Source organism: Gigantopelta aegis, chromosome 11, assembly GCF_016097555.1.
Source record: "Gigantopelta aegis isolate Gae_Host chromosome 11, Gae_host_genome, whole genome shotgun sequence".
Lineage (NCBI taxonomy): Eukaryota > Metazoa > Mollusca > Gastropoda > Neomphalida > Peltospiridae > Gigantopelta > Gigantopelta aegis.
In genome coordinates this window covers 21,694,822-21,722,462 of record NC_054709.1, presented here as the reverse complement: position 1 = coordinate 21,722,462, position 27,641 = coordinate 21,694,822, and the positions used below count along the sequence as shown (strand labels likewise).

The following is a 27,641-nucleotide window of genomic DNA, read 5'->3' as shown; positions in this document are numbered from 1 at the left end:
CTATTTAATTGTTTTAAAACATTAAAACAAATTTAGTTTTCTGTTTAATGTTGATTTGTGTATGTGACAGGGACCACCGGGTGAAGTTGGTATTCAAGGAGAAAATGGACCTCAGGGATCAATTGTAAGCAACACTTTATTTAGTTAAAGGTGCATGTTCAGTTTTTTCATTAAAATTTCAGCTAGGTTGGGTGCTACACTTTATTTAGTTAAAGGTGCATGTTCAGGTTTTTCATTAAAACTTCATGCAGCTAGGTTGGGTACAACACTTTACTTAGTTAAAGTTGTATGTTCAATTTTTCCATTGAAACTTCAGCTAGGTTGGGTGCAACACTTTTTTTAGTTAAAGGTGCATGTTCAGGTTTTTATTAAAACTTCAGCTAGGTTGGGTACAATACTTTACTAAGTTAAAGTCGCATGTTCAGGTTTTTCATTAAAACTTCAGCTAGGTTGGGTACAATACTTTACTAAGTTAAAGTCACATGTTCAGGTTTTTCATTAAAACTTCAGCTAGGTTGGGTATAACACTTTACTTAGTTAAAGTCACATATTCAGGTTTTTCATTAAAACTTCAGCTACATGTGTGTTAGGTGCAACACTTTATTTACTTAAAGATGCATGTTCAGGTTTTTCATTAAAACGTCAGCTATTTTAGGTGCAACACTTTATTTAATTAGAGGTGCATGTTCAACTTCAGCTATGTTAGGTGTATCACTTTATTTAGTTGTCAGTCAAATGCTTTATTTGAGCTGTGAAAAGGTATGTTGTTTTAAAATATTCTAACTAATAAATATTTTGTAGATACAAACAAGTTTAGGTTTGATTTTTGTTGTTGTTTGATGAATATATTCTATATAGGTTAATAATGTTTGTGTATATTTAAGTTAGATATACCAGTAGCAAGATATTATTTGATGAATATTTTTTAAATACAATGTAGATTAATAAATTTAAATGTTTGTGTGTATTTGAATTAGAGATACTGGTAGTAATAATTTAATTGCGGAATATTTTAAAAATAGATTAATAATGCTTGTTATATTTAGAATAGAGATATTGGAAGCAGAATATTAATAATTAAGGAATATTTTCTGTATATATTAATAATGTTTGTTATATTTATGATACTGGTAGTGAGATATGACTTTTTCTGCAGGGTTTGCCAGGAGAGAGAGGACCATCTGGGGAACCAGGCACAAAGGGAGACACTGTAAGTTGAAAACATTCATGACATCACTCTTCAATAATGTACATGTATTGGTATTGAGGTCAAGAACTTACAGTTAATTGACCATGACATCACTCTTCATAATGTATTGGTATCGAGGTCAAGAACTCACAGTTAATTGACCATGACATCACTCTTCATAATGTACATGTATTGGTATTGAGGTCAAGAACTCACAGTTAATTGACCATGACATCACTCTTCATAATGTATTGGTATCGAGGTCAAGAACTTACAGTTAATTGACCATGACATCACTCTTCATAATGTATTGGTATTGAGGTCAAGAACTTACAGTTAATTGACCATGACATCACTCTTCATAATGTATTGGTATCGAGGTCAAGAACTCACAGTTAATTGACCATGACATCACTCTTCATAATGTATTGGTATCGAGGTCAAGAACTCACAGTTAATTGACCATGACATCACTCTTCAGTCACGTATTGGTGTCAAGGTCAACAACTCACAGTTAACTAACCATGACATCACTTTTCAGTGACATACTTGTATTAAGGTCAACAACTCTCAGTTAACTGACCCGGGTCGTTTTTCATAAAATAATCAAAGCAAAGCTTAATTGTTATGGTCTATGGACCGGCCTCGGTGGTGTCGTGGTTAAGCCACCGGACGTAAGGCTGGTAGGTACAGGGTTCACAGCCAATTACCAGCTCCCACCCAGAGCGAGTTTTAGCAACTCAGTGGGTAGGTGTAAAGCCACTACACCGACTTTTCTCTCATTAACAATTAATCCTCTGTCCTGGACAGGCAGCCCAGATAGCTGAGGTTTGTTCCCAGGACAGCATGCTTGAACTTGAATTTGATAAAATCATGGACATACGTACATGTATAAATGAGTTAATGAATGATCTATGGTAAGTTCTATGGCTGGCACACGTAAACATTACAACCATTTCACAAAGCAACCATACAGTCGAGACTGGTCTAATGGCAACCTGTCCATAATGACCACCAAATGTGTGACCCAATGTGTTTTCTTCTTTATTTTACCAGTATATAACGGCCACCTGTCCAATGCGGCCAGCACTATTTTTTGACCAAAATGAATGGTTGGTAAAATAACGGCCACAAAATACATTGACCACTAATGTTTGGTTTTTTACCAAAATGGAAGTTAAACTTGTCATAATGGCCACAAGGTACATGTATATGCATATATTTTCCTGTTCCTAACAATGAGAATAGTCATTGTTTTACTTCTGTTGGAAGTGCATGCTCCATTGCATTATCCATTGCCTCATTCCAACTGTAAATTTACACTATAATTTACGATGGTAAGCTACATTGCATTGAGGAACAAGGCTGGTCGAGACATAAGCATACAAGATAGGGGTTGCAGTAGGGGGCAAATGCCCCTTTAGTGATGGAGTAAATCCTTATATTGGGGCAAAAATTATAGAGATATTTGGGCAAAAAGTGCTTACCTTGTAATTCATGTACAAATGTGCAGTGATTCGTTTGCATCCCTATGTACCGGTAGCTGTTTGGTAGTAATGCTAATATGTAAAAACATTGTTATCCAGATTCGGGCATTTTCGTTTATTTCTGTACAAAAACCAGCCCGTATGCCTATGGGTGAGAATATGTTTCCAGGCTATAATTGACAATGTGTGAATATTTGAAGTTTGAGAAGACTGTTTCTGTTTGTGCAGGGCGAGGGAGGACCTCCAGGTCAGGATGGATCATCAGGCCGACCAGGACCCCCCGGCCCGAGGGGCGAACCAGGCCCCCCAGGTCTGGCCGGACCCCCTGCTGAGAAAGGTCAACCAGGTGACCCAGGTTACAGGGGAGAACCGGGACCCCCAGGAGCTTCAGGGGAGAGGGGTGAGGCAGGACCCCAAGGAGAGGCAGGATATCCAGGGTTGCCAGTGAGTGAAACCTTTTTATAAACTTTTCCTTTTTAATCCTTTTTAACAAATATACTAGGTCAAAAATGTTTTAGTGCAATTTGGTAAATTTGTTTAAATAATAATAAAAAACCTCATGACTTTCAAAATGTAATCTTTCACTGGAATTAACTGAACAAACAACAGAAGATTTTCAATACGTCTATTTTGTTTTTATTATTTCAGGGCTCGAACTTAACAATGGCACCGACGGCCATTTTTAAATTGCCATGGGAAACAAATTTTAAAATTCTAGCCCTGTTATTTTATTACTAATTTCAGGGATCGCCAGGAACTCCAGGCCAGAAAGGAGAATCTGGTCTTCCAGGACCAAAGGTAAAAATGTTTACTGTTTAAACCTTAAAACCAGGGGCCCAGAGATCAGCCATCAGTTACATATTGCATAAAATGGCTTTTCTTTAACAGCTGAGGAGTGGGACATAGCCCAGTGGTAAAGTGCCCGTCTGATGTGTGGTCGGTCTGGGACCGATCCCCATCGGTAGGCCCATTGGGCTATTTCTTGTTCCAGCCAGTGCACCACGACTGCTAAATCAAAAGCTGTGGTATGTACTATCCTGTCTGTGGGATGGTACATATAAAAGATCCTTTGCTACTAATGGAAAAATATAGTGGGTTTTCTCTCTATGGCTGTGTTAAAATGATCATATGTTTGACATATGACTAATCATTAATAAATCAATGTGCTCTAGTGGTGTCATTAAACAAAACACATTTTTTCTTTAATGCTCTCCCCACCTACTCCAGTGATAAGGTTCTGTAATGCTCTGTTCCCCATCTAAAATGATATAAAACTCTTGTCACACATACGTACTCTTTATTGTCACTGTGATGTAATTCCCATTATTTTGTGGATGTTTTGTTTATATTTTGGTTTTGTTTCATTGTAATTAATACTTGCTTAAACCAATCATGATCTTCTGAGAGAAGCTCAACAAGTGTATAGTTTGTGTTTGACATAATGTATATTTATTGTTTGGTTTGTTCTGTTTTAGGGACAAGTGTATATTTTGGGTTTGCCATAGATTTATCACTTGGTTTGTTCTGTTTTTGGGACAAATGTATAATTTGTTTTACATAGATTTGACTTTGGTTGGATCTATTTCAGGGATAAGTGTATATTGTGGGTTTGACATAGATTTATCATTTGGTTTGTTCTGTTTTAGGGAGAAGTGTATATTTTGGTTTTGACATAGTTTTATCGTTTGGTTTGTTCTGTTTTAGGAAGAGTGGTGCATAATACTTTATCATGCTCATATACCATGAAGTTTTCGAGCATGTCCACCCCAGGGTTCGGTCTCTGGGAAGCCAGGGGCCCAGTCCGGGGCATAGTTTAGGGAGAAGTGTATATTTTGGGTTTGACATAGATTTATCATTTGGTTTGTTCAGTTTTAGGGAGAAGTGTATATTTTGGGTTTGACATAGATTTATCATTTGGTTTGTTCTGTTGTAGGGAGAAGTGTACATTTTGGGTTTGACATAGATTTATCATTTGGTTTATTCTGTTTTAGGGAGAAGTGTACATTTTGGGTTTGACATAGATTTATCATTTGGTTTGTTCTGTTGTAGGGAGAAGTGTAAATTTTGGGTTTGACATAGATTTATCGTTTGGTTTATTCTGTTTTAGGGAGACGCGGGAGAGGCAGGCCCAGCCGGAGAACTTGGTAAACAAGGACCACCTGTAAGTAGCTTACTTTTCTTTTGCTTAAAACAATAAATAGCTTAAATTGATATAAACATTAAACACAATTGCCTAAATAGTTACTTTTTGAAATTTTATTTTTCCAACTTTTTTTCTTTTCTTTTTTTCTATTTCTTTTAATACATATTTATTGTCCCAGATCATATAGCAGTGTCGGGTTGATAACTTAACAAACATCATTTAGGTGGGGGTTTTCATTATTGTGCTAGGTTTTTCAAATAAAAACCTAAGGGTGTTGGGTGGTGGTCCAGATTGACACCTCAATTAGTAGCAATGAACATCCAAGTTTACTCTTGTTGTTAGCAGATAGGAAATTCTCAAGATTTTGTTTTCAGAATTCCAGATACAGTAGAATCTTGTTGGGTTGAACTTGGAAAGGTCGAATACACCGCAACACTCGAACCAAAAACGAAGTCCCGCGTTACACGTACATGATGTTGACCAAATGGTTAGGTCGAACTACCCGATGGGTCGAACACTTTCTCGAGCACAGACGGGTTTCGAGCCAATGGGATTCAAGTGTATTTTAGTGTTATCCAATCACTGTTCTTGGCTTTGTTTGTTGATTACCGGCCTCGGTGGCATCGTGGTTAGGCCATCGGTCTACAGGCTGGTAGGTACTGGGTTCGGATCCCAGTCGAGGCATGGGATTTTTAATCCAGATACCGACTCCAGACCCTGAGTAAGTGCTCCGCAAGGCTCAATGGGTAGGTGTAAACCACTTGCACCGACCAGTGATCCATAACTGGTTCAACAAAGGCCATGGTTTGTGCTATCCTTCCTGTGGGAAGCGCAAATAAAAGATCCCTTGCTGCTAATCGGAAAGAGTAGCCCATGTAATGGCGACAGTAGGTTTCCTCTCCAAATCTGCGTGGTCCTTAACCATGTCTAATGCCATATAACCGTAAATAAAATGTGTTGAGTGCATCGTTAAATAAAACATTTCTTTCTTTATTTGTTGATGATGCAGTGTAATTGTCTTGCGTGTTTCAGGGAGTTCCGGGTATTGTTGGCAGGAAGGGACCGCGAGGAGACCAGGGGATACCAGGAGTGCCCGGAGAACCTGGTGCCCCAGGACGACCAGGTCCCATGGGACTCGGAGGCATGCAGGGACTGCCTGGACCAGCAGGATTAGCAGGCACGCCGGGCATCAAGGTATAGTATGTGACCGGTCAGATGTCGCACTCTTTATAGTTACTGGGCGTCAGACTCCTTATAGTTACAAAGGGTGGGATGTAGCCCAGTGGTAAAGCACTCTCTTGATGTGCAGTTGGTCCCCACAGGATTAGCAGGGGCGCTGGGCATCAAGGTATAGTATGTCACCGGTCCGATGTCGCACTCTTTATAGTTACCGAGTGTTGGACTCCTTATAGCTACTGGGCTGGACATAGCCCAATGGTAAAGTGCTCGCTTGATGTGTGGTCAGTCCCTGTTTCCTGGATGGGTTTTTTACACATTGCCTTGAGATATTGAGCTGAAATGTTTTGTACAGCTTTATCATGTCTTGTTACAGAACTTACGACATTCGAGAATGTGTTACCTGGATTTTTTGTGTGTGCAAAGTCTCAAGATAATGAAATGAAATTTTGTATACATCTTTATCATCTACTGGTACTAGGGTCTCTAAAAGTACTCGAGTACTCGGACACGGACCGAGTCTAGCAAGACTCGAGTCCGTTCACAGGACTCGAGTACCCGTGCAAGGAAGAGCACTTTCATTTAATTAAAACAAATTTTATGTCATTTTGCCATATCAATGTTCTCATTGCTCCAGCTATTGCATTTTGCTGCCCTCCTTTCACGTTCTATCACCCTGTTTTATTTTCCATGCCTCTCTTTAATACTGAGAGGCAAAGTAAGGAGCATGTCTTTCCACCAAGTCGACCAACACACAACGATATTTGGTAGCTAAGCTTATCTTTTCTTTTTTTCTTCTGTTTTTGTTTGTTTGTTGCTTTTCGGGTTGTATTTATTGGGGGGTGTCGTGCGGCCGCCCTCCTTTGATTTTCACCCAGCGAGAACACTGCATATGCTTGCTGCCAGTTATATAGGGCTATGTGTAAAATCCAATACAATGACATGATTTGGCATCATGTTCAGCGCTGCAATTAAGATACATAATGCTATTTTACTTTATTTCTTAGTCTCATTATCATCTAATGTCAGGTACTCGGGTCTGGGTCAGGTTTGACCCTTGAGTACTTGAGTACTTGAGTCCAATATTTTGGACATGGAGATTCTAACTGGTACAGATCAAGTTTCACTTTGATGGCGATTGACCCACTTTTAATATATATTGTTTTAGCAGAACTCTGAGAAGTCATGTTGTTTGTTTTTCAGGGTGTGCGTGGTGAGACTGGATCCCCGGGACGAGCGGGTAACCCCGGCGCACGAGGTGAACAGGGCATTGCAGGTCAGCCAGGCGCCCAGGGAGAGGCTGGTGAACCGGTCAGTGTCTTACTACCACAATTGTATAGGGGTGGGGAAGGGGAGGGGCGGAGGTACCCAGGGAGAGGCTGGGGAACTGGTCAGTGTCTTACTACCACAGTTGTATAGGGGTAGGGAAGGGGAGGGGCGGAGGTACCCAGGGAGAGGCTGGGGAACTGGTCAGTGTCTTACTACCACAGTTGTATAGGGGTGGGGAAGGGGAGGGGCGGAGGTACCCAGGGAGAGGCTGGGGAACCAGCCAGTGTCTTACTACCACAGTTGTATAGGTGGAGGGGAAGGGGAGGGGGAGGGAGGCGGAGGTGCCCAGGGAGAGGCTGGGGAACCAGTCAGTGTCTTACTACCACAGTTGTATAGGTGGAGGGGGAGGGAGGCGGAGCTGCCCAGGGAGAGGCTGGGGAACCAGCCAGTGTCTTACTACCACAGTTGTATAGGTGGAGGGGAAGGGGAGGGGGAGGGAGGCGGAGGTGCCCAGGGAGAGGCTGGGGAACCAGTCAGTGTCTTACTACCACAGTTGTATAGGTGGAGGGGAAGGGGAGGGGGAGGGGCGGAGGTGCCCAGGGAGAGGCTGGGGATCTGGTCAGTGTCTTACTACCACAGTTGTATAGGTGGAGGGGAAGGGGAGGGGGAGGGAGGCGGAGCTGCCTAGGGAGAGGCTGGGGAACCAGTCAGTGTCTTACTACCACAGTTGTATAGGTGGAGGGGAAGGGGAGGGGGAGGGAGGTGGAGGTGCCCAGGGAGAGGCTGGGGAACCAGTCTGTGTCTTACTAACACCAGTCTGTGTCTTACTACCACAGTTGTATAGGTGGAGGGGAAGGGGAGGGGGAGGGAGGCGGAGCTGCCCAGGGAGAGGCTGGGGAACCAGTCAGTGTCTTACTACCACAGTTGTATAGGTGGAGGGGAAGGGGAGGGGGAGGGAGGCGGAGCTGCCCAGGGAGAGGCTGGGGATCTGGTCAGTGTCTTACAACTACATGTATAGCATGCTGGGCTTGCATGCAGTTTGGTGCAGCAAGAATTATGTATTGGTGGAGGGGAAGGGGCGAGGCGGCACCCACATTTTGTGACAGCACCTATAAGTAATGTTATGGGGTGACAGGCAAATGTAAAAGGTAAGATGTAAAATGAAAAGGAGGTGTGATTAGGGGTCATAGTCTCCATGCCAGCCAATCGTATCAGCATTTAATCAGCGTCAGATTAAAATTCACATAAGATCACATTTCTTCAGGCTCTGTGTTTGAAATCTTTATTTTGTCTTCTACACAGTGGTATTGGTCTACCAGAGTAAAATGTTAGGTTGGGTTTTTTTCATTTCAATTCAACTTCGTTTCATGCTTATATCCAATTAAGGATCAAGCATGCTGTCCTGGCACACACCTCGGCTATCTAGGCTGTCTGTCCAGGACAGTGGTTCAGTTATTAGTTATTAGTGGTTAGTGAGAGAGAAGGTGTAGTGGTCTTACACCTACCCATTGAGTCGTTAAAACTCGCTCTGGGTGGGAGTCGGTACCGGGCTGTGAACCCAGTACCTACTAGCTTTATGTCTGATGGCTCAACCACGACACCACCGAGTAAAACGTTAGTTTTATTTTGTTTTCTACACAGTGGTATTGGTCTACCAGAGTAAAATGTTTTGTTTTGTTTTCTACAGGGTGGAGTAGGTCCCCCAGGGCCTGCCGGACGAGCTGGAGAGAGGGGTGAGCCAGGGATCCCAGGTGTCGGAGGTGAGAGAGGACCCACTGGACCAAACGGACCTCCGGTGAGTGGGGAGTTTAAGTACAACACATTTCTAGACTGCCGGATCATAACACTCAGATACTGTTCACTTTGAACACTCATAATGTGACCTATAATCCGGCCATCCTATCACCTACAATAGTGTTTTTTGCTAATAATTTTATTTTGGTCTGACGTAAGAAGAAAAGTAAATGTGTTTTGGAAATAACAAAAATATAATATTTTTGCGTGCAATTTAGATAACAATGGGTTCAGAAATAAATAACTTGTAGTAAATTCTATAGCATGAGAAAAGGCGTTCCCCATGGAACATACTATAGTTTAGATTCAGTCTTTCAATTTATTCCATCTGTAAATCAAATGATAAAATATCATCGTTAATTTTTATCTCTCTAAATCAGCTGAACATACAATTTAAGATATTGTTTAGTTCTGCAACGGAATTTAAAAAAAATCAAATCCAATTTAATACATTTATGATCACATTCATGTTTAAATATCTGATTGATAGTAACCAATGATTGGTAGAAAATGTTTTTAGTAATTTGTTAATTTTGTACATTTGCAAAAAAAAGTGTTCAATGAACCAGTTACTTTTTACTAGTTCTTTGACAGATACTTTACAAATTATATTCACAATATACAACTTCAAGTTAGTGAGTTGTCAAACATTTTAAAGCCTGAATTCACTACTTGTAGTTACTTTAATTTTAATTTGTTTACACTTTGATGAAATGTAATTTTGTATCCATATTTTGATTATGATTCGTTCCATATGTTCATCATGTATTCTGCTGTATTTGTTGTAATTCAGGATTGTCTGTTGCTCATTTTATGTTTTTTGGGGTATATAAAAAAAATATATCTGCAAACTGTGAATCGGCAAAGCCGTTCACACATAAGTTTGGGGATGATTTATACACCGATAAATGTACTAGAAATAACACACAATCCTTATAGTAAAATTTGGAAAATACTTACTAATAATAACACTAAAAGTTAATATTTTACCATATTTTGAATTATATTTTGTTTCTTAAGGAAAAATGCTCAGTAAGACAAACTATCAATATAAAGTGACTTCATCAGATATGATGTCCCCGGACAACATTATTTTTACATTCATCGAGGAATTAATAAACTTGTTCTGCTATATGGCTGGACCAATGAGATGATGTTAAATTGTAATAATACAATTTCCGTTACATTCAGTACAACATAACACCATCCCATTGGTCCAGTCATAGCAATGGGAGTTTGTTCATTTCTCAATGAATGTAAAAACTACGTCGTCGGGGAACGTCATACCTGATGACTTCATTTTATATTGGTAATTTGTATTACTGAGTGTTAGTGTTTTAACCAAACACATAATTCAAAATAAAATACAACCTTTTAATGTTATTATTAGTAAGTATGTTTCAAATTTAATTATAAGTATTGTCTCTTATTTCTTTTACGTTCATCTGGATATGAACAAAACAAATCATCCGCAAACTTATGTGCGAATGACTTTGCTGATTCACACAGTTTCTTCATACCCTGATGAACGTAAAAGAAATAACAGACAATTCTTAAATGAATGTAACCAACTAAAACTCTATTTATGTGTGTATATCCCTGAAGGTTCAGTCACGTCCACCCCGATCACTACCTCCAACAAACGTTGGTTGTATCAATGGGGACAACGAATATGTAAGAGAAATGTGTTTATTTATATTTGTAGGGACCACGTGGTGCATCTGGTAGGCGAGGAAAAGATGGGTTACCAGGGAAACCAGGGACCATGGGACCACCCGGGCCGCCAGGACCTAACGGAGAACCAGGCCATTCTGTGAGTTCTTCCTAATCATTTTCAACTTGACATTCATTGAGTTTTGTTCTAAAGCATTTGAGCTATTCATTGAGCACATTTTTCCTATACATTTTAATCTGGCCAACTGATAATTTTTTGGCTAAAGCTTTTGGGCTAGTAATTTAAAAAAAACTCTGAGCCGATGGTTCATTTTTTTATTATTTTTTTTTGTGTTTTTAAATTTGTGCTTGTTTTTTTAGTGAATTTTCATAAAGATTTTGTGCTTGTTATTCAGTGAATTTTCCCCAAAATTTTTAGCTTGTGTTTCAATGAATTTCCTTAAAGATTTTGAGTTTGTTTCCAGTGATTTTTGCTAAAACTGGTTTTGTTATCTTGTAGGGACCTACAGGAGCCGATGGCGCCCCAGGTCTCCCAGGACGACATGGGGAGAAGGGTCCAGATGGGGAGGTTGGACGGCCAGGCAGACAGGGACAGGCTGGGTTGCAGGTGAGTAAAACTGAATCATAATCTAATCTCCAGCACATTGTGTAATCAGTGGCATTTAGGAGTGCTGGACTTAGATGATGATGAATATTATGATGATGACAAAAATGATGATGATGACAAAGATGATGATGATGATGACAAAGATAATGACGAATATGATGATGATGACAAAGATAATGACGAATATGATGATGATGACAAAGATAATGATGAATATGATGATGATGACAAAGATAATGATGAATATGATGATGACAAAGATAATGACAAATATGATGATGATAACAAAGATAATGACAAATATGATGATGATAAAGATAATGACAAATATGATCATGAAGTTTATGATGACAATGATGATGATGATTAAGATGATAACTGATGATGATGATGAAGTTGGAGATAATGATGATGATGATGACAATGGAGATGACGAAGAGGATGATGATGACAATGATGATGAATATGATGATGTTTTAACTGATGTTTTTGTTTCTATCAGAGTGTCCTCTGGGCATGCAACTCACCCTGACAGATCAGTAGATTTTTTTTAATTTGTCAGTTTTATATCAAATATTTTTTTGTGTGTGAACTAAATACATTTATTAGACTACAATTTTTGTCTGGTATAGGTTAATTTATGTAATTTCTTAAAAATTCTTTAAAATTTAAAAGTACATAATTGTTTTTCTAGGATAGTTAATTTAGTTAATTTCAAATCCTTGTTTTTAAAAATGAAAAGCATACTTTGTATTGTTTCCATGGTAATAACATACATTGTGCTTTCTTTCAGGGTCCTACTGGACCAGCAGGCCCTGTAGGAGGTCCAGGAGAAAAAGGTCCAAGGGTAGGTAACTCTATTTTTAAGACACTCCTTAAAAATTAAAAATTTAAAGGGGCCATTAATGGTCGGGTTGGCAGGCTATACTTTTTTTTTAATAGTTTTAGGTACTATTTTATATGGCAAGTAACTTATGAAAAGTTTATAGAAATCAGAGCACTGGAAAATGTTAAAAAAGTGAGGGGTGGGGGGATGGGGGCCTGATTCAGTTGGTACATTCTCACATCTTGAATTCTAAGCAAGTTATATTTAAAGACTTGTTATCCTTTTTACTTTGCTAAATGACTTATCCACATATCCAATAATGTTTATTTACTGATGGATAGCGTTGGTGAGAAACCAGTGACATCAGTAATGTCGTTATTTCTAATGGAGGACAGGACGTAGCCCTGTGGTAAAGCGCTCACTTGATGTGCAGTCAGGGGCTATTTCTTGTTTCGGCCAGTGCTCCACAACTGGTGTAACAAAGGCCGTGGTATGTACTATCCTGTCTGTGGGATGGTGCATATAAAAGATCCCTTGCTGCTGATCAAAAAGAGTAGCCCTTGAAGTGGCGACAGCGGGTTTCCTCTCTCAATATCTGTGTGGTGCTTAACCATAAGTCTGATGCCATATAACCGTAAATAAAATGTGTTGAGTGTGTCGTTAAATAAAACATTTCCTTCCTTCCTTCCTTCCTTCCATTGGGCTATTTCTTGTTCCAGCCAGTGCACCACGACTGGTATACAAAAGGTTGTTGTATATGTTATCCTGTCTATAGGATGGTGCATAAAAAAGATCCCTTGCTATTAATGTAAAAATATAGCAGGTTTCCTCTCTAAGACCATATGACCGTACATGTATGTTTGACATCCAATAGCCTGTGATTAATAAATCAATGTGGTCCAGTGGTGTCGTTAAACAAAACAATACAAAACTTTTTATTTCTAATGGCGGCCACCAGATGATATGCTACTTTCAGCTAGTCCAACTTGTTTTATTTCTAATGGCGGCCACCAGATGATATGCTACTTTCAGCTAGTCCAACTTGTTTTCTTTCTAATGGCGGCCACCAGATGATATGCTACTTTCAGCTAGTCCAACTTGTTTTATTTCTAATGGCGGCCACCAGATGATATGCTACTTTCAGCTAGTCCAACTTGTTTTATTTCTAATGGCGGCCACCAGATGATATGCTACTTTCAGCTAGTCCAACTTGTTTTATTTCTAATGGCGGCCACCAGATGATATGCTACTTTCAGCTAGTCCAACTTGTTTTATTTCTAATGGCGGCCACCAGATGATATGCTACTTTCAGCTAGTCCAACTTGTTTTCTTTCATACTGAATTTTTTTTGGTAAATATAGTATTTGCACCCTTTGATATTTCCATCATGATTAATAGCAATCATGGCATGCAACAGAAATAAATTACTAAGCCCATTTCTGTTGTAATATGTTTATTCTTTCTGATCTTCACACATCAAAGAGGTGGAACATAGCCCAGTGGTAAAAGCGCTCTCTTAATGTGTGGTCGGCTTAGGGCTATTTCTCGTTCCAGCCAGTGCTCCACAACTGGTATAACAAAGGCCATGGTATGTACTATCCTGTCTATGTGATGGTGCATATAAAAGATCCCTTGCTGCTAATTGAAAAGAGTAGGCTATGAAGTGGCGACAGCGGATTTCCTTCAGTATTAGTGTGGTCCTTAACCACTTGTCTGACCCCATATAACTGTCAATAAAATGTGTTGAGTGCATCGTTAAATAAAACAATCCTTCTTCTTCTTCACACATCAAAACCAGCCAAGCTATTTTTAAACAACTAGGAATATGTTTTGAGGTATACGTCCCTGGCAACCAGTTTTAGCAGCCATTAGAAAACATGACATGAACAGAAATATATGTATGCATATTATAATTATTATATGATTGAAGCCATCTTTTGTGAAATTCCAAATGTGAATTAAAATAGAATTTGGCAAATATATTTCATTATTAATTCATTACTATAGCCAATTAAAATTGCATGATATTTTTATATTTGCTGCCATGTTGGCAAATTCACCAAATTATGTTTTTTGATTTATCTTAACCCCAAACGAAGTATATGATATCTTGGTTGTTTGTCAAATAAAATTATTACAAAAAATATTCACTCTTTGGTTAGCAATTCATGAATATATATTTTTTACTGATAATTAATAGCCGCGGGATGTAACCCAGTAGTATATATATTTTTGACCGATAATTAATAGGCGCAGGATGTAACCCAGTAGTAAAGTGCTTGCCTGATGCATAGTCGGTTTATGGTCGATACTCATCAGTCGGTGCATTAGGCTATTTATCATGACTGGTATGTCAAAGGTCATGGTATGTGCTGTCCTGTCCGGGAAGTGCATATAAAAGATCCCATGCTACTAATGGACAAATGTTTCCTGTCTATGACCTAATGTCAGAACTACCAAATGTTTGACAGCTGATGATTAATAAATCAGTGTGCTCTAACAAAACAAACTTTAATTTTCACTCATAATTGGTTTTTATTTTCCAGGGAGAGACTGGACCAGATGGGTCACCAGGACCAAATGGACAAAGAGGATCTCCAGTAAGTACATTACCACCCCCCCCCCCCCCACACACACACACCAGCCAACAACTCCCCACCAGTCAACAATCCCTCCACCAGTCAACAACCCCAATCCATAATCCAACCCATGCAATAATTACATCCCCCCCCCCCAGTCAACAAACCCAATCTGTAATCCAACCCATGCAGTAAGTACATTCACCCCCCACCAGTCAACAACAATCAATCTGTAATCCAACCCATGTAGTAAGTACATTCACCCACCAGTCAACAACAATCAATCTGTAATCCAACCCATGTAGTAAGTACATTCACCCACCAGTCAACAACAATCAATCTGTAATCCAACCCATGCAGTAAGTACATTCACCCACCAGTCAACAACAATCAATCTGTAATCCAACCCATGCAGTAAGTACATTCACCCACCAGTCAACAACAATCAATCAATCCGTAATCCAACCCATGTAGTAAGTACATTCACCCACCAGTCAACAACAATCAATCTGTAATCCAACCCATGTAGTAAGTACATTCACCCCCCACCAGTCAACAACAATCAATCTGTAATCCAACCCATGTAGTAAGTACATTCACCCCCCACCAGTCAACAACAATCAATCTGTAATCCAACCCATGTAGTAAGTACATTCACCCACCAGTCAACAACAATCAATCTGTAATCCAACCCATGTAGTAAGTACATTCACCCACCAGTCAACAACAATCAATCTGTAATCCAACCCATGCAGTAAGTACATTCACCCCCCACTAGTCAACAACAATCAATCTGTAATCCAACCCATGCAGTAAGTACATTCACCCACCAGTCAACAACAATCAATCTGTAATCCAAACCATGTAGTAAGTACATTCACCCACCAGTCAACAACAATCAATCTGTAATCCAACCCATGTAGTAAGTACATTCACCCACCAGTCAACAACAATCAATCCGTAACCCAACCCATGTAGTAAGTACGTTCACCCACCAGTCAACAACAATCAATCCGTAACCCAACCCATGTAGTAAGTACGTTCACCCAGCAGTCAACAACAATCAATCTGTAATCCAACCCATGCAGTAAGTACATTCACCCACCACTCAACAACAATCAATCTGTAATCCAACCCATGTAGTAAGTACATTCACCCACCAGTCAACAACAATCAATCTGTAATCCAACCCATGCAGTAAGTACATTCACCCACCAGTCAACAACAATCAATCTGTAATCCAACCCATGTAGTAAGTACATTCACCCACCAGTCAACAACAATCAGTCTGTAATCCAACCCATGCAGTAAGTACATTCACCCACCAGTCAACAACAATCAATCTGTAATCCAACCCATGTAGTAAGTACATTCACCCCCCACCAGTCAACAACAATCAATCTGTAATCCAAACCATGCAGTAAGTACATTCACCCACCAGTCAACAACAATCAATCTGTAATCCAACCCATGTAGTAAGTACATTCACCCCCCACCAGTCAACAACAATCAATCTGTAATCCAAACCATGCAGTAAGTACATTCACCCACCACTCAACAACAATCAATCTGTAATCCAACCCATGTAGTAAGTACATTCACCCACCAGTCAACAACAATCAATCTGTAATCCAACCCATGTAAGTACATTCAGTAAGTACATTCACCCACCAGTCAACAACAATCAATCTGTAATCCAACCCATGTAGTAAGTACATTCACCCACCAGTCAACAATCACTCTGTAATCCAACCCATGTAGTAAGTACATTCACCCACCAGTCAACAACAATCAATCTGTAATCCAACCCATGCAGTAAGTACATTCACCCACCAGTCAACAACAATCAATCTGTAATCCAACCCATGTAGTAAGTACATTCACCCCATGTAGTAAGTACATTCACCCACCAGTCAACAACAATCAATCTGTAATCCAACCCATGTAGTAAGTACATTCACCCACCAGTCAACAACAATCAATCTGTAATCCAACCCATGTAGTAAGTACATTCACCCCATGTAGTAAGTACATTCACCCACCAGTCAACAACAATCAATCTGTAATCCAACCCATGTAGTAAGTACATTCACCCCATGTAGTAAGTACATTCACCCACTACCAGTCAGCAACAATCAATCTGTAATCCAACTCATGCAGTAAGTACATTCTCCCACCGGTCAACAATCCCAATTTGTAAACCTACCCATGCAGTAAGTACATTCACTCCCCACCAGTCAAAAACCCAAAGTGGTAAACCTACCCATTCAATAAGTACATTCATCCCCCACCAGTCAACAACAACCAATCCGTAATCCAACCCATGTACATGTAGTTACAAAAATATCACCGCAAAAAAACATGCTTTGAAAACATAATCAAATATAGTCGACAAAAAAAAAAATGCTGTGGAGAATAAAAACTACACAGCAATCTACTGCATTGCTGATTGCTGTGGGCAATTGCAGAAATTAATTATGATCCCCCATCCCAAAAAACCAAACCCCAAACAAACACAACAAAAACCTGCAAACTACATGTACATATGAACCACAGCAAGTATACAAAATATCTTTTTTAATGATGGTTAATTAATTACCTGTATGTATGGGCAGCACATACAGAATATCTTTTTTAATGATGGTTAATTAATTACCTGTATGTATGGGCAGCACATACAGAATATCTTTTTTTAATGATGGTTAATTAATTACCTGTATGTATGGGCAGCACATACAGAATATCTTTTTTAATGATGGTTAATTAATTACCTGTATGTATGGGCAGCACATACGGAATATATTTTCTAATGATGGTTAATTAATAATTCTGTATGGGCAGCACATACGGAATATATTCTTTAGTAATGGTTAATTAATTTTGTATAGGCAGCACATACGGAATATATTTTTTAGTGATGGTTAATTAATTATATATGGACAGCACATACAAAATATCTTTTTTAATGATGGTTAATTAATTATGTATGGGCAGCACATATGAAATATCTTTTTTAATGCTTTATATTCTTTGCAGAAGACAGTATTGTTGGTTTACGGTTTACTGTGTATGCAAGTCCTCATGATAACCATCATTTTCTCTGATTCTCTTTTAGGGAGTACAAGGACACGAGGGGGATGCTGGAGCACCAGGAGATGCAGGAAACCAGGTGTGTTACTTAAAATAGACACAAATGTAAAAGATACAAAATGCTGGAGATGGTGTGTTTCTAAAAATAGACACAAATGTAAAATATACAAAATACTGGAGATGGTGTGTTACTTGAAATAGACACAAATGTAAAAGATACACAATGCTGGAGATGGTGTGTTACTAAAAATAGACACAAATGTAAAATATACAAAATACTGGAGATGGCGTGTTACTAAAAATAGACAGATGTAAAATATACAAAATACTGGAGATGGTGTCTTACTAAAAATAAACACAAATGTAAAAAATAAAAAATGCTGTAGATGGTGTGTTACTGAAAATAGACACAAATGTAAAATATACAAAATACTGGAGATGGCGTGTTACTAAATATAGACGCAACTGTGTATTCAGTAATGTAGGAAATACGCAGTTTATTACTAAAACACAGACTAAAACTTTGTTGTTTGCAAAACCTTCATGATCTACATAAGTATGCTTAGTAAAAATAGACACAAGTGTATATTCAGTAATATAATAAGAACTATTGAATACATGTATGTATGTTTCGCTGGAGAAATAGATGAATGTTTGTCTTTCTGTCTTTCTGTCTTTCAGTCTGTCTCTGTCTATCTGTCTGTCTGTCTGTCTGTCTGCCTGCCTGTCAGTCAGTCTCTGTCTGTCTGTCTGTCTGTCTCTGTCTCTGTTTGTCTGACTGACTGACTGACTGACTGTTTGTATGTCTGTCAGTGTCTGTCTGACTGTCTGTCTGTCTGTATGTATGTATGTATGTATGTATGTATTTATGTCTCTGTCTGACTGACTCAGAGCCCTCAAAAGTACCCGGTCTCCGGCGGCAAATCGCCACCAGAAACAGCTTTTGCCGCCGCCTACTTTTCGTTGACAGTAAAAAAAAGAAGTGCTTTCTCTTCTTTAATTTCTTCGATTTTTCAAATGTTTCTTGGGGAGGGCCCCCAGATCCCCTGCTTTGCCCCCTGCTATCATCACTGTTGTAGCCTGCTACTTCTTAAACTATTGAGGGCGCTGCTGACTGACTGTCTGTCAGTGTCTGTGTTTCTGTCTGTCTGTCTGTCTGTCTGCCAGTGATATGCTAATGCTTTATTGTTTATTGACAGGGAGACAAAGGACACCCAGGATTTATGGGCCTGCCCGGTCTGCCTGGACCAGAGGTAAGACGTCATGTAAACATGTTCATCATGTTTCGCATTCTGCAGATTTCACCAAAACAGTCATATAAAACTGATTAGCTTCTCTGACGGAAATAGAGGTTTCGTCACAACGGGTTTTTAATATGGAAAATATCAACCAAATCTATGTTATTCACTATTTGTCAATGCTCTGCAGAGACAAATACTGATTAAACTAGACGAGGTTTATTTTAGGATAATACATGAATCTTGACACAAATTTTGTAAAATCAGTACGATTCACAAATGAGTGTAATAATTTCTTTATTATCCACATTATCCAAAATATTATTTTTACGAATAACAAACTGGAACCATGTCAAAATATTTCAAACGTAACTAAAAAGAGACGTCAAAACAAAGTCATTTTTAGAAATGACGTCATTTTGATAGGCGTTTACACTGAGGAAGCCTGATTATTAATCTTAACATGTCTATGCTGGAATGACTGAGCCTTTTCGTGATGTCATACTAATAGTGGCACACAGCGACATCACCTCCACAGTGTAATTAAAGTAATGGTGCACCACTCACCTTCTCACCATGAAGGGCTACATTTAATTTTGTCTTACAATTTATAAGACAGGATTTAGCTCAGTTGGTTAAGTGCTCGCCTGAGGTGCTTGCATCACAGAATCGAATCATCTCGGTGGATCCATTCAACTAATTAGGGGTTTTCTTGTTCCAACCAGTGCACCGCAACTGGTTAAAGGTCATGGTATGTGCTTTTCTGTCTGTGGGGAAACTGCATATGAAAGATCCCTTGTTGCATTAGGGAAAATGTAGCGGGTTTCCTCTGATGACTACGTGTCAGAATTGCCAAATGTTTGACATCCAGTAGCCATTGATTAATTAATAAATGTGCTCTAGTGGTGTCGTTAAACAAAACAAACTTTAACTTTTAACTTTACAATTTATAAAAAAATTTGTTGCAAAATTTTTAAAACGCACAGACCCTAGTTCCAGCACATAAAAATGCACAGTAATGGTGGTTAATCTACAAAGCTGTAACATGTCTGGATAAAGTTATAATTAAGTGAAAATAAAGTCCATGATGTTTAAATGGGGAAAAACCCACGTCTAAGAATAGACTAGAGCTTGGCTCTATAACTCTTACTTCTGAGAAGTTGTGCATTTTAAGAATTATGAGAAATGTATTTGGGAGATTTAGGAAAACCAGGGTGACTAGAATCAGCTCGGATGTACGAAAATGGATATGCTGAAGAGAAATGGAAGTAACTTCTAATTTAAATGATAAAAAAAAATGGCCCTAATAGTGAAAAATGTGTCGTAGTGTTTAAAAATTAGGGTCTGTCTCTTTAAAAAATGGTAACTGTAAATTGCCTTAACTGTTTTGATTTTGAAACTTTCAGGGACCGACTGGAGAGGTTGGTAAAGCAGGACCGCGAGGACCCCAGGGAGACATGGTAAGATGGGGTTTGGTTATACAATATTTACTGAACATTGATTCATTGTGTGTTACAGGGTTCAGAGGGTTCCCACTAAACATTGATTCATTATGTGTGTGTTACAGGGTTCACAGTGTTTCATTAAACATTGATTCATTGTGTGTGTTACAGGGTTCAGAGGGTTCCCACTAAATATTGATTCATTCTGTGTGTGTTACAGGGTTCAGAGGGTTTCATTAAACATTGATTCATTGTGTGTGTTACAGGGTTCAGAGGGTCCCATTAAATATTGATTCATTGTGTGTGTTACAGGGTTCAGAGGGTCCCATTAAACATTGATTCATTGTGTGTGTGTTACAGGGTTCAGAGGGTCCCATTAAACATTGATTCATTCTCTGTGTATTACATGGTTCAGAGGGTTTCATAAAAAAATTAATTCATTGTGTGTGTTACAAGGTTCAGAGGGTCCCATTAAATATTGATTCATTATGTGTGTGTTACAGGGTTCAGAGTGTTTCATTAAACATTGATTCATTGTGTGTGTTACAGGGTTCAGAGTGTTTCATTAAACATTGATTCATTGTGTGTGTTACAGGGTTCAGAGTGTTTCATTAAATATTGATTCATACTGTGTGTGTTACAGGGTTCAGAGTGTTTCATTAAACATTGATTCATTGTGTGTGTTACAGGGTTCAGAGGGTCTCATTAAATATTGATTCATTCTCTGTGTGTTACAGGGTTCAGAGGGTTTCATTAAACATTGATTCATTGTGTGTGTTACAGGGTTCAGAGGGTTTCATTAAACATTGATTCATTGTGTGTGTTACAGGGTTCAGAGGGTCCCATTAAACATTGATTCATTCTCTGTGTGTTACAGGGTTCAGAGGGTCCCATTAAACATTGATTCATTCTCTGTGTTTTACATGGTTCAGAGGGCTTCATAAAAAAATTGATTCATTATTTGTGTTACAGGGTTCAGAGGGTCCCATTAAACATTGATTCATTCGCTGTGTGTTACAGGGTTCAGAGGGTTTCATTAAACATTGATTCATTCTGTGTGTTACATGGTTCAGAGTGTTTCATTAAACATTGATTCATTCTCTGTGTGTTACAGGGTTCAGAGGGTCCCATTAAACATTGATTCATTCTCTGTGTGTTACAGGGTTCAGAGGGTCCCATTAAACATTGATTCATTCTGTGTGTTACATGGTTCAGAGTGTTTCATTAAACATTGATTCATTCTCTGTGTGTTACATGGTTTAGAGGGTCCCATTAAACATTGATTCATTCTGTGTGTGTTACAGGGTTCAGAGGGTCCCATTAAACATTGATTCATTCTCTGTGTGTTACAGGGTTCAGAGTGTTTCATTAAACATTGATTCATTGTGTGTGTTACAGGGTTCAGAGGTTCCCATTAAACATTGATTCATTCTGTGTGTGTTACAGGGTTCAGAGTGTTTCATTAAACATTGATTCATTGTGTGTGTTACAGGGTTCAGAGGGTCCCATTAAATATTGATTCATACTGTGTGTGTTACAGGGTTCAGAGTGTTTCATTAAACATTAATTCATTCTCTGTGTGTTACAGGGTTCAGAGGGTCCCATTAAACATTGATTCATTCTCTGTGTGTTACAGGGTTCAGAGGGTCCCATTAAACATTGATTCATTCTCTGTGTGTTACAGGGTTCAGAGGGTTTCATTAAACATTAATTCATTCTCTGTGTGTTACAGGGTTCAGAGGGTCCCATTAAACATTGATTCATTCTCTGTGTGTTAAGGGTTCAGAGGGTCCCATTAAACATTGATTCATTGTGTGTGTTACAGGGTTCAGAGGGTTCCCACTAAATATTGATTCATTCTGTGTGTGTTACAGAGTTCAGAGTGTTTCATTAAACATTGATTCATTGTGTGTGTTACAGGGTTCAGAGGGTCCCATTAAACATTGATTCGTTGTGTGTGTTACAGGGTTCAGAGGGTTTCATTAAACATTGATTCATTCTCTGTGTGTTACAGGGTTCAGAGGGTCCCATTAAACATTGATTCATTGTGTGTGTTGCAGGGTTCAGAGGGTCCCATTAAACATTGATTCGTTGTGTGTGTTACAGGGTTCAGAGGATTTCATTAAACAATAATTCATTCTCTGTGTGTTACATGGTTCAGAGGGTCCTATTAAACATTGATTCATTCTCTGTGTGTTACATGGTTCAGAGGGTCCTATTAAACATTGATTCATTCTCTGTGTGTTACAGGGTTCAGAGGGTCCCATTAAACATTGATTCATTGTGTGTGTTACAGGGTTCAGAGGGTCCCATTAAACATTGATTCATTGTGTGTGTTACATGGTTCAGAGGATTCCGTTAAACATTGATTCATTCTGTGTGTGTTACAGGGTTCAGAGGGTCCCATTAAACATTGATTCATTCTCTCTGTGTGTGTGTGTGTGTGTGTGTGTTTCAGGGTTCTGAGGGTTCCCAAGGACCCCTGAGTCCCAATGCTTACATTAAACATTGGTTCATTCTGTGTGTTTCAGGGTTCAGACGGTCCGCGAGGCCCCCCGGGTCCAGATGGACAGCCCGGACCAGATGGTCCACGAGGACCGCCGGTGAGTAGACGAACACAGCGTTCACGTACCACAACACAGCATTCACCACAGCTCGGTTAACACAGCATTCACCACAGCTCGGTTAACAGCGTTCACCACAGCTTGGTTAACACAGCGTTCACCACAGCTCGGTTAACACAGCATTCACCACAGTGCAGTTTTTACAGCGTTCACCATAGCACTCTTTTTCAACGCAGGATTTCATGTCTAAAACTTCACTTCACAGCCAGGGCATGCACTTTGGAAATTTTAATGCCATTTTACTATTAAAAAAAAGGGGGGAATTTTCAGTTTCATTTTAAAAACATCTTATTAAGCTAAGTTAATTATAATTTAAAACAGGAATACTGTACATATTCTTGTATTTATTAAAATTAATGTGTATATTTTGTGTTATGAAATGTTATAGGTGAGGGAAGCAGTGTTTGTCAAGTGATATGTATCGTTTTCAAAATATATCTTTATATAACAATAACAAATTATTTACATTCACTGTGATTCAGATTGGGAAATGTTTAGACCAAACTTTGGAATAATATTTGTTTAGTCCAAACTTTGGAATGGTGTGGAATGATGCCGATTACCAGAGTCTGGATATGTACCCTGTAGGTGATAAAAAACCATCAGTGATTCAGAAAACACAGGGCTTGGTCTTAATGGTGGCACCGGTGGCAATTGCCATAGTGTCAATATCACTTACTGTAGGGGCCAGTTAAGCACTTGTTTTGTTGTTGGATAAAATGTTATTGCCATAGTGGCAATATCACTTACTGTAGGGGCCAGTTAAACACTTGTTTTGTTGCTGGATAAACAGTTATTGCTATAGTGGCAATATCACTTACTGTAGGGGCCAGTTAAACACTTGTTTTGTTGCTGGATAAACAGTTATTGCCATAGTGGCAATATCACTTACTGTAGGGGCCAGTTAAACACTTGTTTTGTTGCTGGATAAACAGTTATTGCTATAGTGGTAATATCACTTACTGTAGAGGCCAGTTAAGCACTTGTTTTGTTGCTGGATAAACAGTTATTGCCACCAGCTGAAGAGATAATTTTTGTTTTTAATTTTTTGTTTATTTGTTGCAAAAGATACTGATTTCAAAATGGCTGTAGGCTCAAAATAGCCATGGTGAGCATTTTGGCTACATGTATGACAAAAATCTTTCAAAATAGCCATGGTGAGCATTTTGGCTACATGTATGATGACAAAAATCTTTCAAAATAGCCATGGTGAGCATTTTGGCTACATGTATGACAAAAATCTTTCAAAATTAGCCTAGGTACCAAATTCTCCAGTTCAATTTAAGCCGTGAATATTTCACACATCCGTCTGTATCATCCATTAAAGGCTTTTGTAGGAGATATTGCTAGCACTATAATTTGCGATATCTCCTGCGGTATTCTCCTAGGAGATATCACTGCTTATAATCTTGATTGGTCAAATTTTAATCACAAGACAATAGGTTGTCACTGTGTTTGTTTCAGCGCTAAACCTATCATTAGTGACGTTCTGCTAGTTAACGAGTCTACCGCTGCCAAATATAGTGACATTCAACCCACATTCTGACATTGTTTACAACTGTCACAAATGAAAAGAATGATAATGGATGATTAAAAAAAATAACCCCCCCCCCCCCCCCCCCCCCCCCCCCCCTTGTGTCTTGTGATATAATTTATCAGCACTCATTGATAAAGTATAAAACTCATCGGCAAGCCTCGGATTTCATACTTTTATCAACTTGTGCTGATAAATTATGATATTACAAGACACTCGGGGAGTATCCTCTATATATAATGCTCTTAACAAACCAAATTTAGATTCCCTATAGGTAGTACTAAAGCAAATAACTTCCAGCTGGGTTAAAGTTTGAGGTGCACCCAACATTTGATAGAGAAGTTAACACCACAAATCCTGTAATTGTTTATAAATGTGAGTGTGTTGGTTGTTATTGTAAGGAGATGCAAATATTTAGTGTCATCATTGGAATACTGACATCATTCCAATTAAAAATTACTTTTTGTTGACCTTAGAAGTGGATCCCAGAAGGTATAATGATTGACCCATCATCCACTAAATGTGCTTTGAATGCATACAGTAAAAACAACTCATGCTGTGCAATAGCCTTCGTATGCTGTCATGTCAGTTGACTCACCTTACAAATACATACACATTTACATGTATTTGTGTTTTGTTTCCGTATTTATCATTTAAAATTATTTTAAATATTTTAAAAAGATAAAAATTATTCATATAGGAATTATTCATCTTGTTGTCACACAGTGTGCACATTAGTTTTTATTCAAAACAGAACTTTATTTGTTTGCATTTACCATAGTTTGACACCCAATAGTCGATGTATTTTTCATGCTGGGGTGTCGTTAAACATTTATTCTATTCTATTCAAAACAGAACATTCAACTTTGTTGTCAATGTAATTTTAATTGCTCCTGGTAAAATATTACATTTTATGGCAAAATTTCCAGTTTCTTTTTATTTTCTTATGCAATTAGCTGATATGTATGTATATAAGGCTATTCAATTATGTGATACAATTTGCTTTGGTTTAATGCTAAAATGTTCTGTGAACCAGCATAATATGGTGTGTAATCAAGGCTTCTAGATTATGATAGCCCTACTTCCATGGTTAGTGATATTCAATGTTGTGCTAGTAAATAACTACTATTGTCATGCCAGACAGGGCTTCTAGATTATGATAGCCCTACTTCCATGGTTAGTGATATTCAATGTTGGGCTAGTAAATAACTACTATTGTCATGCCAGACAGGGCTTCTAGATTATGATAGCCCTACTTCCATGGTTAGTGATATTCAATGTTGTGCTAGGTTAGTGATATTCAACTAGTAAATAACTACTATTGCCATGCCAGACAGGGCTTCTAGATTATGATAGCCCTACTTCCATGGTTAGTGATATTCAATGTTGTGCTAGTAAATAACTACTATTGCCATGTCCGACAGTTAGTGATTTTTTGGGTCAAATGTTGCAGTTAAGTTTATTTTGTAAATATGAATATCCTAACTCCACCCCACCTCCTCCCAATGTTAGTGTTTTTAAGCTCTATATCTCCCTCTTTAGGTGACATATCTGATTATTACTATTATTTAGTAAAATTGTATTAACTAAAGTAAAGAAAGGCTAGTGGATATTTAATCATGGCTAGTAAATTTTTAAATCACTGATCCCATGGCCAGTAGATTTAAAAAAAATTCTAGAAGCCCTGGATTATGTGATATAGTTTGCATTGGTTTAATACTAAAATGTTCTGTGAACCAGCATAATATGGTGTGTAATATACTTCACTGTTTTTTTCAGGGTCCGCGTGGCCCATCAGGCGAAGATGGTGACAGGGTAAGTAATGTATTCCTGTATTCTGAGAAATCTCTCTTCACTTTCTCGACCCTATTCATGTTTATTATCCACATAGTTCAAGATATACAGGGAAATATATGACACACATGTGTCATAATGATGTCATGTGCACAACGAATGACGCAATTTTGTGAAGCGACGTCATAACTTAATGCAGCTTCCCCAGTCTTAGCTCTGTGTAATCACTTACCGAAATGACGTCTTTCAGCATCTCCTTGTTAATTTCAAAATGTTTTGACATGGTCCTTGCTTGTTATTCATTAAAAGCATATTATGAATAATGTGGATAATAAAGAAATTATTACACTTGCGTGTGAATCGTACTGATTTTATGAAACTCGTATCACAATTCATGTATTACCCTTGCTCACGCTCTAGCAATACAAGAATCCTGACACTTTGATTGGGCTTTTTCCAGTCCCGACTGGTGCATAATAACTGATGTATCAAAGGCTGTGGTATATGCTATCCTGTCTTTGGGATCCTGCATGTAATGGATCCTCTGCTACTAATGGAAAAATGTAGCGGGTTTCCTCTCTAAGAATATATGTATATGATAAAATTACCATGTGTAATCTTGGTGAACTAATGATTGAAGAATAAGGTTACTCATACCAGGTGCAGATCCAGGGGGGGTGGGGGGGGGGGGTGGGTGGTGAGGGGGCCTGGATCACCCCCTCCCCCCCCCCCCCCCCCCCCCCCCCACACACACACACACTGTCCAGGAGAACAATTTTTGTTTCACTAATTCTTTTAATGAATGAATAGGCATGAATATTTTTCACTTAATTAGTTACATATAAACCCCCACCTGCAAACAGTTCTGGATCCTCTATATTTGTTTATATTTGCTGTGAAGATTCTAAGATTCTAAATGAATAATAAATTAATATACCAAACTTTTAGATGTTCATAACCGTAAAGCTATTTAAAATAAATTTTAAAAATATTTGCTGAAAACATTCCAAATGAATAATATATAATACTTTTAGATGATCATAACCGTAAAGATATTTAAAATATACATGTATATATATTTATTTTCAGGGTAATCCAGGATCAAATGGTTTGCCAGGCCCTCCAGTAAGTACAGACAGTTTGTGTTTGTCTTTAGTTACTCAGGTTAATGCTAT

At 38.4% G+C, this 27,641-nt stretch overlaps 1 protein-coding gene across 2 annotated transcripts in view; it reads left to right on the top strand.

Annotated features, from left to right (window-relative positions):
- The window catches only part of LOC121384981 (collagen alpha-1(I) chain-like), a 94,664-nt gene that overhangs the window by 53,171 nt on the left and 13,852 nt on the right, over nucleotides 1-27,641 (top strand). For both annotated transcript variants that reach the window (XM_041515490.1, XM_041515491.1), the window contains exons 28-45: nucleotides 71-124; nucleotides 1,157-1,210; nucleotides 2,905-3,120; nucleotides 3,421-3,474; nucleotides 4,784-4,837; nucleotides 5,852-6,013; nucleotides 7,199-7,306; nucleotides 8,952-9,059; nucleotides 10,764-10,871; nucleotides 11,232-11,339; nucleotides 12,133-12,186; nucleotides 14,712-14,765; nucleotides 17,860-17,913; nucleotides 19,034-19,087; nucleotides 20,479-20,532; nucleotides 23,046-23,117; nucleotides 26,452-26,487; nucleotides 27,556-27,591. In XM_041515490.1, coding sequence (XP_041371424.1) covers nucleotides 71-124; nucleotides 1,157-1,210; nucleotides 2,905-3,120; nucleotides 3,421-3,474; nucleotides 4,784-4,837; nucleotides 5,852-6,013; nucleotides 7,199-7,306; nucleotides 8,952-9,059; nucleotides 10,764-10,871; nucleotides 11,232-11,339; nucleotides 12,133-12,186; nucleotides 14,712-14,765; nucleotides 17,860-17,913; nucleotides 19,034-19,087; nucleotides 20,479-20,532; nucleotides 23,046-23,117; nucleotides 26,452-26,487; nucleotides 27,556-27,591 — 1,440 coding nt within the window. The remainder of the gene's footprint in view (nucleotides 1-70; nucleotides 125-1,156; nucleotides 1,211-2,904; nucleotides 3,121-3,420; nucleotides 3,475-4,783; nucleotides 4,838-5,851; nucleotides 6,014-7,198; nucleotides 7,307-8,951; nucleotides 9,060-10,763; nucleotides 10,872-11,231; nucleotides 11,340-12,132; nucleotides 12,187-14,711; nucleotides 14,766-17,859; nucleotides 17,914-19,033; nucleotides 19,088-20,478; nucleotides 20,533-23,045; nucleotides 23,118-26,451; nucleotides 26,488-27,555; nucleotides 27,592-27,641) is intronic.